At 48.2% G+C, this 12,471-nt stretch overlaps 1 protein-coding gene across 1 annotated transcript in view; it reads left to right on the top strand.

Moving 5' to 3' along the window:
- The window catches only part of DYSF (dysferlin), a 357,128-nt gene that overhangs the window by 102,052 nt on the left and 242,605 nt on the right, over positions 1 to 12,471 (top strand). The window contains exon 5 of the mRNA XM_075066758.1: positions 3,733 to 3,750. Within this exon, the coding sequence (XP_074922859.1) occupies positions 3,733 to 3,750 (18 nt within the window). The remainder of the gene's footprint in view (positions 1 to 3,732; positions 3,751 to 12,471) is intronic.

Here is a 12,471-nt window from a genome sequence, read left to right as displayed (position 1 = left end):
TCAGATTCAAATCCCATTTTCTGGTTCAAATACAGATTAGAACAGACGTCAGTGTGAGGCTGCGGGGTCCTTCCCTGGTGTGAGGGACTCAGGACAACTTCTCTTAGGATTCCCACATTGTTGATCCTGAGCCCTACCCCCGATCCAGCCCGGATCCCAAACTCTTGTGCAGACTCTAGTTCAGATCTGACCACAACCTCTGCAGACCATTTTGACCAGGAACCTTGTAGCATGAGGCCAGAAGGTCACCTTGTTTGATTTCAGCTCTGTTAAGTGACAATCCCACTAGTTCTCCAGTCCTCCACTGAATCTCCAAGGGAAACAGGGACAGGAGGTGAATTTCAACCTGAGTTCCCTGGATGCTGCGAGGCCACTTGGCAGCCTATTTAGTGCCACGCAGGTGCTCAGGGAACCCACCCAGGGACCTGACACGGCCAGGATTGCCCCTCCCCCAGCCCCAACTCTGCTGTGGCTGGGACCTGCTCTAGCCGGGGCTCCCGGACCTGCTGTGGTGGCCTGTCCTGGACCCATACATGGCCAGGGCAGCATGGCCCGGCCCAGACCCAGGCGTGGCCAGGGCGACGTGACCCAGCCTGGACCCAGGTACAGCCGAGGTGGCCCGCCCCCAGCCTGGACCCAGCCCTGGACTGGACCTGCTGGGGCTGAGGGAGGGGTGCCTATCCTGCAGCCCCAGAGCTGCTGCGGGAAGAGAGAGCTGGGAGGGGTCTTCTCTCCCTGCTATAGCCCTGGAACACCCTCCTGCACCTCAAACCCGTCATCTGCAGTCCCACCCTGGAGCCCGCACCCCAGCCGGAACCCTCACCCACTGCATGCCAACCCTCTGCCCCAGCCCTGAGCCTCCCTTCCACACTCTGAACCCCTCATCGCCACCGCCACCACCTGAACTTTGTTATATGCACTAATATGGAGGTCATGTGCCACACACCACCTCCATATTGTGCACATGACAAAATTCATTCCTCACATGGGTGGGAAAAATGAGAGGGCACACTGGTTTCAACCCTTCTTTAGTCATTGTAAGGAAGCCCATTTTCCTCCTCCCCTCCTGGTCATCTGTTCACACAAAAGCTATTGCCTTAGCAGCATTAAACAGGGAAGGGCATTGTGCACCTCTCCCCCTGGGATGTGTGAAAATATCTGTCCTAGGGCACTTCGATGGCAAGAATTTGACTTCTTCTTACAGCAGTTCCCCCGTGACTCTGATTGTTCCTCTTTTGCTCGGCTACTGGTTTCCTTCCATTCCCAACTAGTGCTTTTCTCACCTCCTGTTTGGGGAACTCAGTTCACAGCCGGCCCGTAAATAGCAAAGTTTTCCTATAAAAAGCAGTTCTCATTCGAGAAGCGTTCTCCTCTCCCCTCTGGGGCCCCAGAAGTCCTGGCAGCAGGTTCCCCAGGATGACAAATTGCACCTGGCCTCCCTAGTTTTGGAAGCAGGCTTGTTGTAGTGCTCTAATTTTACCCCAGTTGGAGGGGAGCCCTGGCATTGGGGACACTCAAGTCAGTGGATTTCTCTTCCTAAATGCATCGTGCATTGGCCGCCGGATCAGCAAGTGCTTTGAATGAGCTTCCTTCCTTCCTGGTAACTGCTGCACAGTTCTTCAACGTGGGATACCTGCTAAAACAGGGCGGGCGAGTTCTGCAGTGCTTAGGCGACAATAGGAGTGGCCAGAGTAGAGGTAGAAAATAATGTCTACGTGTTCATCACTGGATCTCAAAAGCATTTCACAGTCTTTAACGTATTGAGCCTCACAACATCCCTGCATTATTATCCCCATTTTATAGATGGGAAACTGAGGCTCAGGTCACACATGAAGAGCAGGGGTCTTCCATGGGCTAAGCCCCACACTGCAAGAAGGATGTGGACAAATTGGAGATAGTCCAGTGGAGGGCAGCAAAAATGATTAGGGGGCTGGAGCACATGATTTATGAGGAGAGGCTGAGGGAACTGGGATTGTTTAGTCTTCAGAAGAGAAGAATGAGGGGGGATTTGGTAGCTGCTTTCAACTACCTGAAGGGGAGTTCCAAAGGATGATGGATCTAGATGTTCTCAGTGGAGTGCAGATTGACAGAACAAGGAAGCAATGTTCTAAATTGCAGTTGGAGGGGAGTCTAGTGGGTTCCCTAGGGAGGCGGTGGAATCTCCTTCCTTAGAGGTTTTTAAGGTCAGGCTTGACAAAGCCCTGGCTGGGATGATTTAGTTGGGGTTCGTCCTGCTTTGAGCAGGGGGTTGGACTAGATACCTCCTGAGGTCCCTTCCAGCCCTGAGATTTTATGATTCAATGCCCGAATCACTGGACCATCTTTCCCCTGAACGGGGAGGTCTTTAATAAAAAGATCTGAAGGGAGAGAAAACAGGGCTCTTGCAGTGTGATTAGTCTTTGATTGGGGAGAGCTTTAAGTGGAGTTGGTGCCAATTAGCTAGCAGTCCCGTTTCCTGAAAAGCGTGTCATAGCCACAGTGCGTCATGGGCCTCGTGTCTTTAGGAAATGTAACCTCTGCGGGCAAAGTTTGGAAGACCAGAAGAGGCCATTGTGACCATCTCATCTGACCTCCTGCGTGACACAGGCCAGAGAACCTCAGCCAGTGATTCCCGGATGATGCTCATCATTTGTGGTTGATCTAGAGCGTGTGTTTGAGACAGGCACAGTGACAATCAGTCTTGCTGCAAAGGCCCCAGTGATGGAGAAGCTAGAGACACAGAAGCACTAACAGGGCATTGAGAGAAAGGATGGTCTGGGGTTAAGCCATGGGTGGAGGACTCAGGAGATGTGGATTCAATGCCTGGCTCTGTTCCAAACTCCTTGTGATAGACATTACTTTCTCTGTGGCGGAGTATCCTATTTCCCACCCTCTGTCTCGTTCATTCAGGTGGCAGGACTGTCACCGATTCTGGCTTTGTGCAGTGGTCAGGCCAGTCCAGGAGGTGTTCTGCTCTTGTGGGATTGAGAGCAGGAAGCTGGATTGCAGTGGTGCTGTTTCTGTTTTCCTCTGTGGTAGTGTGTGACCCTGAATGAGTCAGTGGCATGTGGGATGCTGAGCTGATGACAGTGGGCTGGGACTGAAGGAAGTCTTCATGGAAAGGCACTGATGCTTAAAATAATTGTGGGGGGAGGGAAACTGGAAACTAATGCTGGCTGCCTCTCTGATCCCGGTTTAGTTTTATGGCCGGTGGCATGAGCTTGCCAGCAGCAATACAATCACTCCCAATGTGATATATCTTTTCCAAATGGCTCCCAGGGCTCATTGCAACCAGGAACCCAGCTGACTCCTTTGTAGCATGTGGGTTATTGTGAATGTTTACGGTTTCCTCCTTACGGAATTTGTGTGTTAGTCTACTGGAGTCCATCTATACCTCTAACTTCTCAAAGGGGCAGCGGTAGGCTAGCAAGTTGAGAAGAGGAATTGTAGAAAATTGAAAAGGGAAGCCAAGGGACACAAGGAGAACTCCATGGGGCCAGCCAAGTTAAGGATAATAAGAAGGTGTTTAAAAAAATATTAGGAACAAAAAGAATCCTGACAATGGTATTGGTTCATTCCTGGTGGAAATGAGTTATCAATAATAATTCTGAGAAGGCAGAAGTATTCAATAAATATTTCTTTTCTGTGTTTGGGGAAAACCAGATGATATAGTCTAATCCTATGGGGATGATAACACTCCTTATATTCCACTGGTATCTCTGGAGTATATTAAACAGAAACTACTAAAGTTAGGCATCTTTAAATGAGCAGGTGCAGATAACTTGGATCCAAGAGTGTTAAAAGAGCTGGCTGAAGAGCTTGCTGGACCATTAATGTTGATTTTCAATAAATGTTGGAGCTCTGGTGAAATTCCAGAAGACTGGAGGAAAGAGAATTTTGTGTCAGTTTTTTAAAAGGGCAAATGGGACGACTGGATAATTATAGGCCTGTCAGCCTGCCATCAATCCCAGACAAGATAATGGAGTGGCTGATATTGGACTCGATTAATAAAGAACTAAAGGAGGGTGATATAATTAATGCCAGCCAACATGGGTTTATGGGAAGTGGATCCTGTCAAACTCACTTGATACCTTTTGGGCTGAGATTGCAAGTTTTGGATGATAAAAGTAATAGTGTTGATGTAATAGACTTAGACGTCACTAAGGCATTTGACTTGGTACCGCACGACATTTCGATTAAAGTCCTAGAATGAGATCAAATGAACATGGAACATGTTAAGTAGATTAAGAACTGGTAACTGAGAGGTCCAAAATGTAACAGCAAATGAGCAGGCGTGTTTGCAGCAAGGTCGTCATTGTGTGGGTCCATTTCTACTGGGGTCAGTTGTTGGCCTTATGCTATAAAATGTTTCCGTTAAATGGTTATATGATTAAACATTATAATATTTTTATCAATGACCTGGAAGAAAACGTAACGTCATCACTGATCAAGTTTGCAGATGACACACAAAGTCGGGGAGTGGTAAATAATGAAGAGGCCCGGTCACTAGTTCATGGGCTCTGGATCACTTGGTAAACTGGGCGCAAGCAAACGGGTTTTAATGTGAATGTCCACGTCTAGGAACAAAGGATGTAGGCCTCACTTACAGGATGGGGGGATAATCAGCTGACTAAGAGCACCCAGTGTGATGTCTTTTGTGCTTGTACAGCACCTAGCACAAGGGGACAAATAATAAAAAATCATTAGAGCTGTGGCTGGACAACAGCCCTGAAAATCAGGCCTAAGGTGTCTCAGGTTGGGCAACTAAAAACAAAGGAACCCAAAGTGAGAGGCAACACTGCAAAACCAAGTAATACAAAATCATGACATTATCTTAAATATCATGATTTTTTTCAGCACCAGGTTTGCTGCTGCTGTTCTCAAGCTGTTCCACACCAGGGCTCCCTTTCACCTAGAAATTCACCTCCCATCTAGCCTATGCCCCCTTTCACTTACCCGGGGCAGAGGAGGGCGAGGAGAGCTGGCTGGTACAGGGATTTCCTGTCTCACGACATTTTTCGAGATACTGAAAACATTTCCCACCCAAATTGGGATAAAAAGTTGAAATTGTGAAAACTTTTGCAAACTAAAAATAAAAAATTGAATAACAATAATAAAAAAATCAATTTGAATCAATCAAAATGTTTTATTTCAATATTGGCCATTTAATTTTTTTTCTATAACTAGCTTAAATTTCAAAGCAAAAAGACTTTTTGAACAAAAACCCACCATTTTTCATTTTCAAAATCTTGAAACATTTTGACAAATTCTCAATAATTTCCACAATGTTTCTGTGTAGGAAGGCTCGTTCTCACGAGATGTTTTGGAATTGACGGATCTGCGTTTTCTGCTGAAAAGAGCTTTTGTCACCGATTTCCTGAGCAGCTCTAGTTGTGAGTCTCTGACTCCTCTTTGTGACCCCTAAGGGGGGGAAGGATCCTGAATCCCAGCTTGAGAACCCTTGGTCTGCCACCTCTGAGACGATGGAATAGGGTGGAGGAGACGCCCAGGCGCTGACGCACAATCTAGCTCCGAGAGTTAGCTTTGGTGTCACTGGTTTTCAGGACTGGCAAAAGGGCACTGGTGGGGGGGCCCTCGGGAAGTTCTGCAGTCAACCGGTCATTCACCTGAACGGATCTCAGTGAGAGATAAAATACCGCACAGTGGGAAAAGGACAGCAGAGGCTAGATTGGCAGGGTTGGTGGACAATCCAGTAGATGGATTAAACATCCGTGCATGGAATGGGTGGGGTGTGTGTGCACCTGCTTGTGATTCCTGTCCCCTTTCCACACCGCCACTGTGTAATTGCTCTAGAAAAAATCATCACAGAATTTGTGATTTGGGTCCTTTTGGATGATGCCCTGAACCTGTGGACCTACGGCTAAGTCTTTGGGTGGGCAAGGTCAGCATTGCTTGGGCATGCAAAAGTGCTCACTCCTCCAATCTCTACCCCCCTGCCAGGCAGCAGGTGCCTGGGGCGGCCCTCTGGCTGCTATTGGGGCGGCACGTCCGGGTCTCTGATTGCAATTCGGCAGCGAGTCCTTCGCTCCCCTTCTCCTGCGGCAGCTCAATTGGGTTTTCCCTTTTTTTTTTTTTCCTTAGCCGCTTGAGGTGGCATAAAAGCTGGAGCCAGCCCTGCTGTCAGGCAGTGCCTCTTTAACTGGAATTCCGTTGAACGACACTGCCTTGCAACAGGCCCTGCTTGCACTTCATTTGTTAAACGAAAGCTTGGACTGCCAGACTCTCAGAGGTAGAGACTCCATCTGCATCTGATCTGCCCAGTGCCAGGCTGTCATAAACAGATAGCTAAGGGTTAATGTTTCTTTTACCTGTAAAGGGTTAACAAAGGGAACCATACACCTGACCAGAGGACCAATCAGGAAACAGGATTTTTCAAAGCTCAAGGAAGGGAATTTGTGAGTGTTCTTTGTCTTGGGTCTTTGTCTGTCTTCTGTTGCTCTCTCAGCTATGAGAGGATCTATCTCCAGCCTTTCTAAATCTTCTGTTTCCCAGTTGTAAGTACAAAGGTAGCAAAACAATAATAGGTTTTATATAATGTTTGTTTTGTATTTACATGTGTGTAGTTGCTGGAATGTTTTAAATTGTATTTCTTTTTGAATACGGCTTGTTTATTCATATTTTTCTTTTAAGCAATTGACCCTGTATTGTCACTTTGATACAGAGATTATTTTTTGTCTTTTTCTTTCTTTTTATATAAAGCTTTCTTTTTTAAAAAACTTGTTGACTTTTCTTTTTCTAGTTATGGCAAGGGGAAGTAGGAATCTCTGTGCCAGGATTACTGTCTCTCTCAGCGGAAAGACTGGGAGGGGAAAAGAAGGAGGGGGGAAGGTAAATTGTCCTCTCTGTTTTGTGTTTCAAGGGATTGAAGCAGGGAAATCTCCTAGTATACCAGGGCGGAAAATCTGGGAGGAAGTAAAGAGCAGGAAGGGAAGTGGGTTTAATTTCCCTTTGTTGTGAGACTCAGGGCATCTGAGTCTTGGGGGTTCCCCAGGGAAGGTTTTGGGGAGACCAGAGTGATCAGATCTAAGCTGGTAATTAAGCTTGGAGGCTTCATGCAGGCACCCACTTTTTGGACTCTAAGGTTCAGAATTGGGAAGTATGCTTATGATACAGGCACACCTGTGGCACTGTACCATTGATCAGTAACTGCTCAGGTGAGCTTGTGCAAGCTTCCCCATAAGCGTGAGATCATGTCATCACTCGGTCCCTTTGGTTAGCCTGTTAAATACTCTCCTCTGGAAGCAGCCTGCAATTAAAGTCAAAACAAACTGACAAGCACTTCATGTTTGAGGATCAAGTTCCAAATCTGGAGGTCAAATTCTGCAGTGGTGTGAAGTCAGTGTTGCCAACTCTCTGTGAATCCGTTGTGAGTCTCACGGTATCTGGTGCTTTCTTAGCGCTTCTGCTCCTAGATCCTGTGATTAGGTGAAAATCTCAGCTTTTATTCTTTTAAAAAGTAGTAAGCGAGATAGCCCTTGTGGTTGCAGAGAAAAGACTGAAAGCAGGCCCTGCTAAAGGTTCAAAGACCAACAGGCACATACAAAGATGACTTTTATGAAAATCTCATGGTTTTTAAACCAGTCTCATGCTTTTTGGGATCTGACTTGAACATTTGGGGTTGGCACTTCTGGATGGTGCTGTATAATAACTTTCGCAGCCGGTGTAAGTGGGTGAGGAAATGGGTAAAGGTGGTAAAGCAGTTCAGTTGTGCCAATTTAGAATTTTTGGGAGTGCACAGAACAATTGTCACTTGCCTGCTGAGATGGCAGGAGGAGCAGCAGCGGGAAAACCAGCGTGTGGGAGAGAAGGTAGTTTGTAAATTCCTGGAGTTTAAGGCCAGAAGGGACCATTAGATCATGTGGTCTGACGTCCTGTCGGGCACAGGCCAGAGGGTGTCTCCCAGTGACCCCTGCACTGAGCCCAATCACTTGTGTTGGGCTAAAGCAGAAAATTAATCCCTTTCCTTGCTTTTCACCATCTCTGTTTTTCCTTCTACTCTTTCTCCCCAGCATGGCACTTCCAGCATCACAGATCTCTCCAATCCTGGAGCGCGTTAAATGTTTCAGGTGTTCAAATTTCAACCACATTTCAAAAGTTGAAAAAAGTGAGGGAAAAACGGGTGGAATTTTTTGTGAAATTTGTCCCCGATAGTTGGCCAACATTTTTCAAATAAAAATAAATAAATCACATTTGTGTCTTCTGTTTGAGCAGCTCTGCCACGCTGGGCCATTGGCCCAGAATGAAGCAGAAAGAAATGTGCCATCTACTGACTGACTGATATCTTTGCCCTGGGGCACCCTGTTCTTTTCCATGGAAGTATCTAGCTTTACTCATCTTGTTATATCTGATAAGATCCCAGTTGAATAAAATGTGTCAACAGCTGAGGATTTACAGTAGAAAGTTCCTGTTTCCCAGGTATGGTGGGTTAGTGCATTTGCAGATGGACGGTAGAGAGGATGTGAATCTCTTTTTGTCTGTTAAGGTTTCATCTTGGGGACGAATTGTTACTGACATAAAATCCTCCATCTAGCATATGCCAGATTTTAGGATGTTGCAATCTGCTATTTGTACAGATGGGGCAACCACCTCCCACTCCCCGTCTGCTCGCCCCATGGATTCCATTTCCAGGAGAAGCAGGGATGCAGCTGTCTGGGTATCTATTTGATCTGCCTTGAAGGCATGGACAGTGCATTGCCATTTGCATGTAAAACAGGGATTCAGGCTTGTGTTAATTCTGAAAAACAGAACGAATCCTCCCCACACTTGCCCCACTGGCTCTCCAAGTGCAGATCCAATGTTCCATCAGGTTGCAAGTCACTCTGGGCATTGGTTTGAGTTGCTGAGGTAGATTGTTGGCTCTTTGGGGCAGGGATCGGCTTTTTGTTCTGGGTTTGTACAGGGCCTTGCATAGTGGGGTCCTGGGCCAAGAATGGGGCTTCTAGGTGCTGTGGTAATAATATGTGTAGATTTCTGTAAAGAGATTCACTTGCTCCCGCATGACATTTTGATTAAAAAAAAATAGAACGATGTAAAGTTAAATGGGCACACATTAAATGGATTGGAAACTGGCCAACTATATGCTGGGGATTTATGAGTTGGAAGCAACAGAGGAGAAGAAAGACATGGGTATATTGGCTGACCACAGCATGACTATGAGCTGCCAATGTGATGCAGCTGTGAGAAAGACTAATGCAGTCCTAGGATGCATCAGGTGAGGTATTTCCAGTAGAGACAGGGAAGTGTTGGTGCCACTATGCAAGGCACGGGTGAGACCTCATGTGGAATCCTGTGTTCAGTTCTGGTCTCCCACATGTAAGAAGGATGAATTCAAACTAGAACAGGTGCAGAGAAGGGCTACTAGGATGATCTGAGGAATGGAAAACCTCCCTTATGAGAGGAGACTCGGAGAGCTTGGCTTGTTTAGTCTAACCGAATGAAGGCTGAGGGGAGATATGATTGCTCTTAGAAATACATCAGAGGGATAAACACCAGGGAGGGGGAGAGGTTATTTAGGTTAAGGGCCAATGTGGACATAAGAACCAATGGCTATAAACTGGCCCTCAACTACTTTGGGCTTGAAATTAGATGAAGGTTTCTAACCATCAGAGGAGTGAAGTTCGGGAACAGCCTCCCAAGGGGACTAGTGGGAGCAAAATACCTAACTGGCTTCAAGACTGAGCTTGCTAAGTTGATGGAGGCAATGGTCCGGGGAGACTGACTACATGGGCATGTAGCTGATCTGTGACTGCTAGTAGCAAATATCCCCCAGGGCCAGTGATGGGACACTGCATGGGCAGGGCTCTGAGTTACTACAGAGGATTCTTTCCCAGGGGTCTGGCTGGTGGGTCTCGCCAAAATACTCAGGGCCCACGTGACTGCCATATTTGGAGTCGGGAAGGAATTTTTCCCGAGGTTAGATAGTCACAGACTTTTTGCCTCCCTCTGCAGCATGGGGCATGGGTCACTTGCAGGTTTAAACTTGTGTAAATGGTGGACTCTTAACCTAAAGTCTGTAAATCATGATCTGGGACATGAGTAACTCAGCCCAGGGGCAGCGAGCTTTCCCAAAAGAGTGTGTGTGTGGAGGGGTGGTGGGTGGAGCAGAGGCAGCTCTGGACAGCCACGGATTCTCTGCCTGCCTGGGGTGGGGGAGCCCGAGAGCAGCCCCCAGGCTGTGTCCCTGCCCCCTGGGGACCCCGCCAAGGGCAGATGGAGGGGCTGCAGTTCCCCACAACTGCCCGCGTGGCTCTTACTGTGGCTGGGCTGCAGCGCCAAGGCCTTGCCCCCTGTCTGGAGTAAGAGCCGCTCGGGCAGCTGTGAGGCACTGCAGACCCTCCACCTGCCCTGATGGGAGGGGACACGGGCTTGGGACTGCTCTCAGGGCCCCCCACCCTTGGCAGGTGAAGGATCTGTGGCTCCCCAAAGCTGCCCGGGGCTCCAGCTGCTGGCCTGGCCAGAAGGTGGGGTCTTGGGGGAAAGAGGAGAGGTGGGGTCCATGGCGAAACGTGAGAGGGCCATGGCCACCTGTTCCCAGGCTCGGCTCTAGCCATTTTGCTGCCCCAACCATGGCAGCAAGCTGCGGGGGGTGCTCTGCGCTAACTGGTTCTGGGGCTCTGGTGGACCTCCCGCAGGCATTCCTGTGGAGGGTCCACTGGTCTCGCAGCTCCGGTGGACCTCCCACAGGCGTGCCAGCAGATGCTCCATCGGAGCCGCGGGACCAGCGCACCCTCTGCAGGCATGCCTGTGGGAGGTCCACCAGAGCCGCCTGCCGCCCTCCTGGCAACCGGCAGAGCACCCCCCGCGGCATGCCGCCCCAAGCACGCGCTTGGCGTGCTGTGGCCTGGAGCCGGCCCTGCCTGTTCCCCTCCCATTTTGGTATCCCTGACTCAGCCAGAGGTCAGGGGCCTATTAAAGGAGTGGGTGGTGCGGTTCTGTGGCCTGCGATGTGCAGGAGCTCAGACTAGGTGATCATGATGGTCCCTTCTGGCCTTAAAGTCTGTGAGTCTTAACTAATCGGTCTCAAAATGTAACAGTAAATGGGGAATCCTCCTGAAGCGGGTGTGTTTCCAGTGGGGTCCAGCAGGGAGCTGTTCTGAACCTGATGTTGTTTGACATTTTTACCAGTGACCTGGAAGAAAACACAGAATCATCACGGGTAAAGTTCGCTGAAGATACAAAAATTGGGGGAGTGGGAGATAATGAAGACGACAGGTCACTGATACAGCATGATCTGGGTTGCTTGATAAGCCGAGTACAAGCCAACAATACATGTTTGAATATCACGGAAGATAAATGTCTACATCTGGGGACAAAGAATGTAGGCCACACTTACAGGACGGGGGACTCTATCCTGGGAAGCCGGGACTCTGAAAAAGATTTGGGGTCCTGGTGGATAATCAGCTGAATGTGAGCTCCCAGTGTGATGCTGTGGCCAGAATGGCTAATGTGATAAACAGGATCCAGGAGGAGTGGAGAGGTTATTTTACCTCTGTATTTATCTTTGGTGTGACTGCTTCCAAAGTGCCATGTCCAGTTCTGGTGCCCATGGTTCAAGAAGGTTATTGATAAATTCAGAGAAGAGCCATGAAAATGATTAGAGGGTTAGAAAACCTGTCTTGTAGCCAGAGACTCAAGGAGCACGATCTATTTAGCTTAACAAAGAGAAGGTTAAGAGGTGACTTGCTTACAGACTATATGTACCTACCTGGGGAACAGCTATTTAATCATGGGCTCTTCAGTAGGGTATAAGATGATCCACGGGCTGGAAGTTGAAGCTAGACAAATTCAGACAGGAAATGAGGCGTAAGTTTTTAACAGTGAGAGTAATGAACGAGTGGAACAGTTTCCTGGGGGTCATGGTGGGCTCTCCAACACAAACAATTTTGAACTCACGAGTGGGTGTGTTTCTGTGCTAGGAGTTATTTTGGGACAGCTGTAGGGTCTGTGTGATGCAGGAGGTCAGCCCGGATGATCACAGTGGTCCCTTCTGGCCTTGGAATCTGAAAAAAACCTGTGAATAAATGACGACAGTGGCTCCTTTTTGATAGCTAACCTTGCCCGTGACGTGTGTTCAGATCCAGTGATAGTGCCTTTGCCTTTCTCATTGAAGGAGGCCTGAGCACTTGAAGAAGCCATCTCAAAAACTCTTGGAGGTTGGCAGCCTTATCCCCATTTTACAGATGAGGAGATTATGGCACAGAGACGCGGAGCTGCCCAATGTACCATAGTAGTCACTGGCAGCACCGGGAATAGAACCCATGTCTGTGGTCCCTTGACACTATGTACCACTAGCCCCCAGTCCTGCTCCTTGTCCGTCTGTGTCCCTCCAGCCCTGCTTCCTTTTCCATTTCCAAGCCAGTTTCTCCATTCTTTGGCTTTAGAGACACTAAACAGTCTAAAGCTGCCCTCTAGTGGCCAATTATTTAATTACAAGCCCATTTTCAAATTGTCTAAAAAGCAGCCAGCATCAAT

The sequence above is a fragment of the Chelonoidis abingdonii genome, chromosome 5 (genome assembly GCF_003597395.2).
Source record: "Chelonoidis abingdonii isolate Lonesome George chromosome 5, CheloAbing_2.0, whole genome shotgun sequence".
Classification (NCBI taxonomy): domain Eukaryota; kingdom Metazoa; phylum Chordata; order Testudines; family Testudinidae; genus Chelonoidis; species Chelonoidis abingdonii.
The sequence above is the reverse complement of the archived record's forward strand: the minus strand, read 5'-3'. Positions and strand labels throughout refer to the sequence as shown.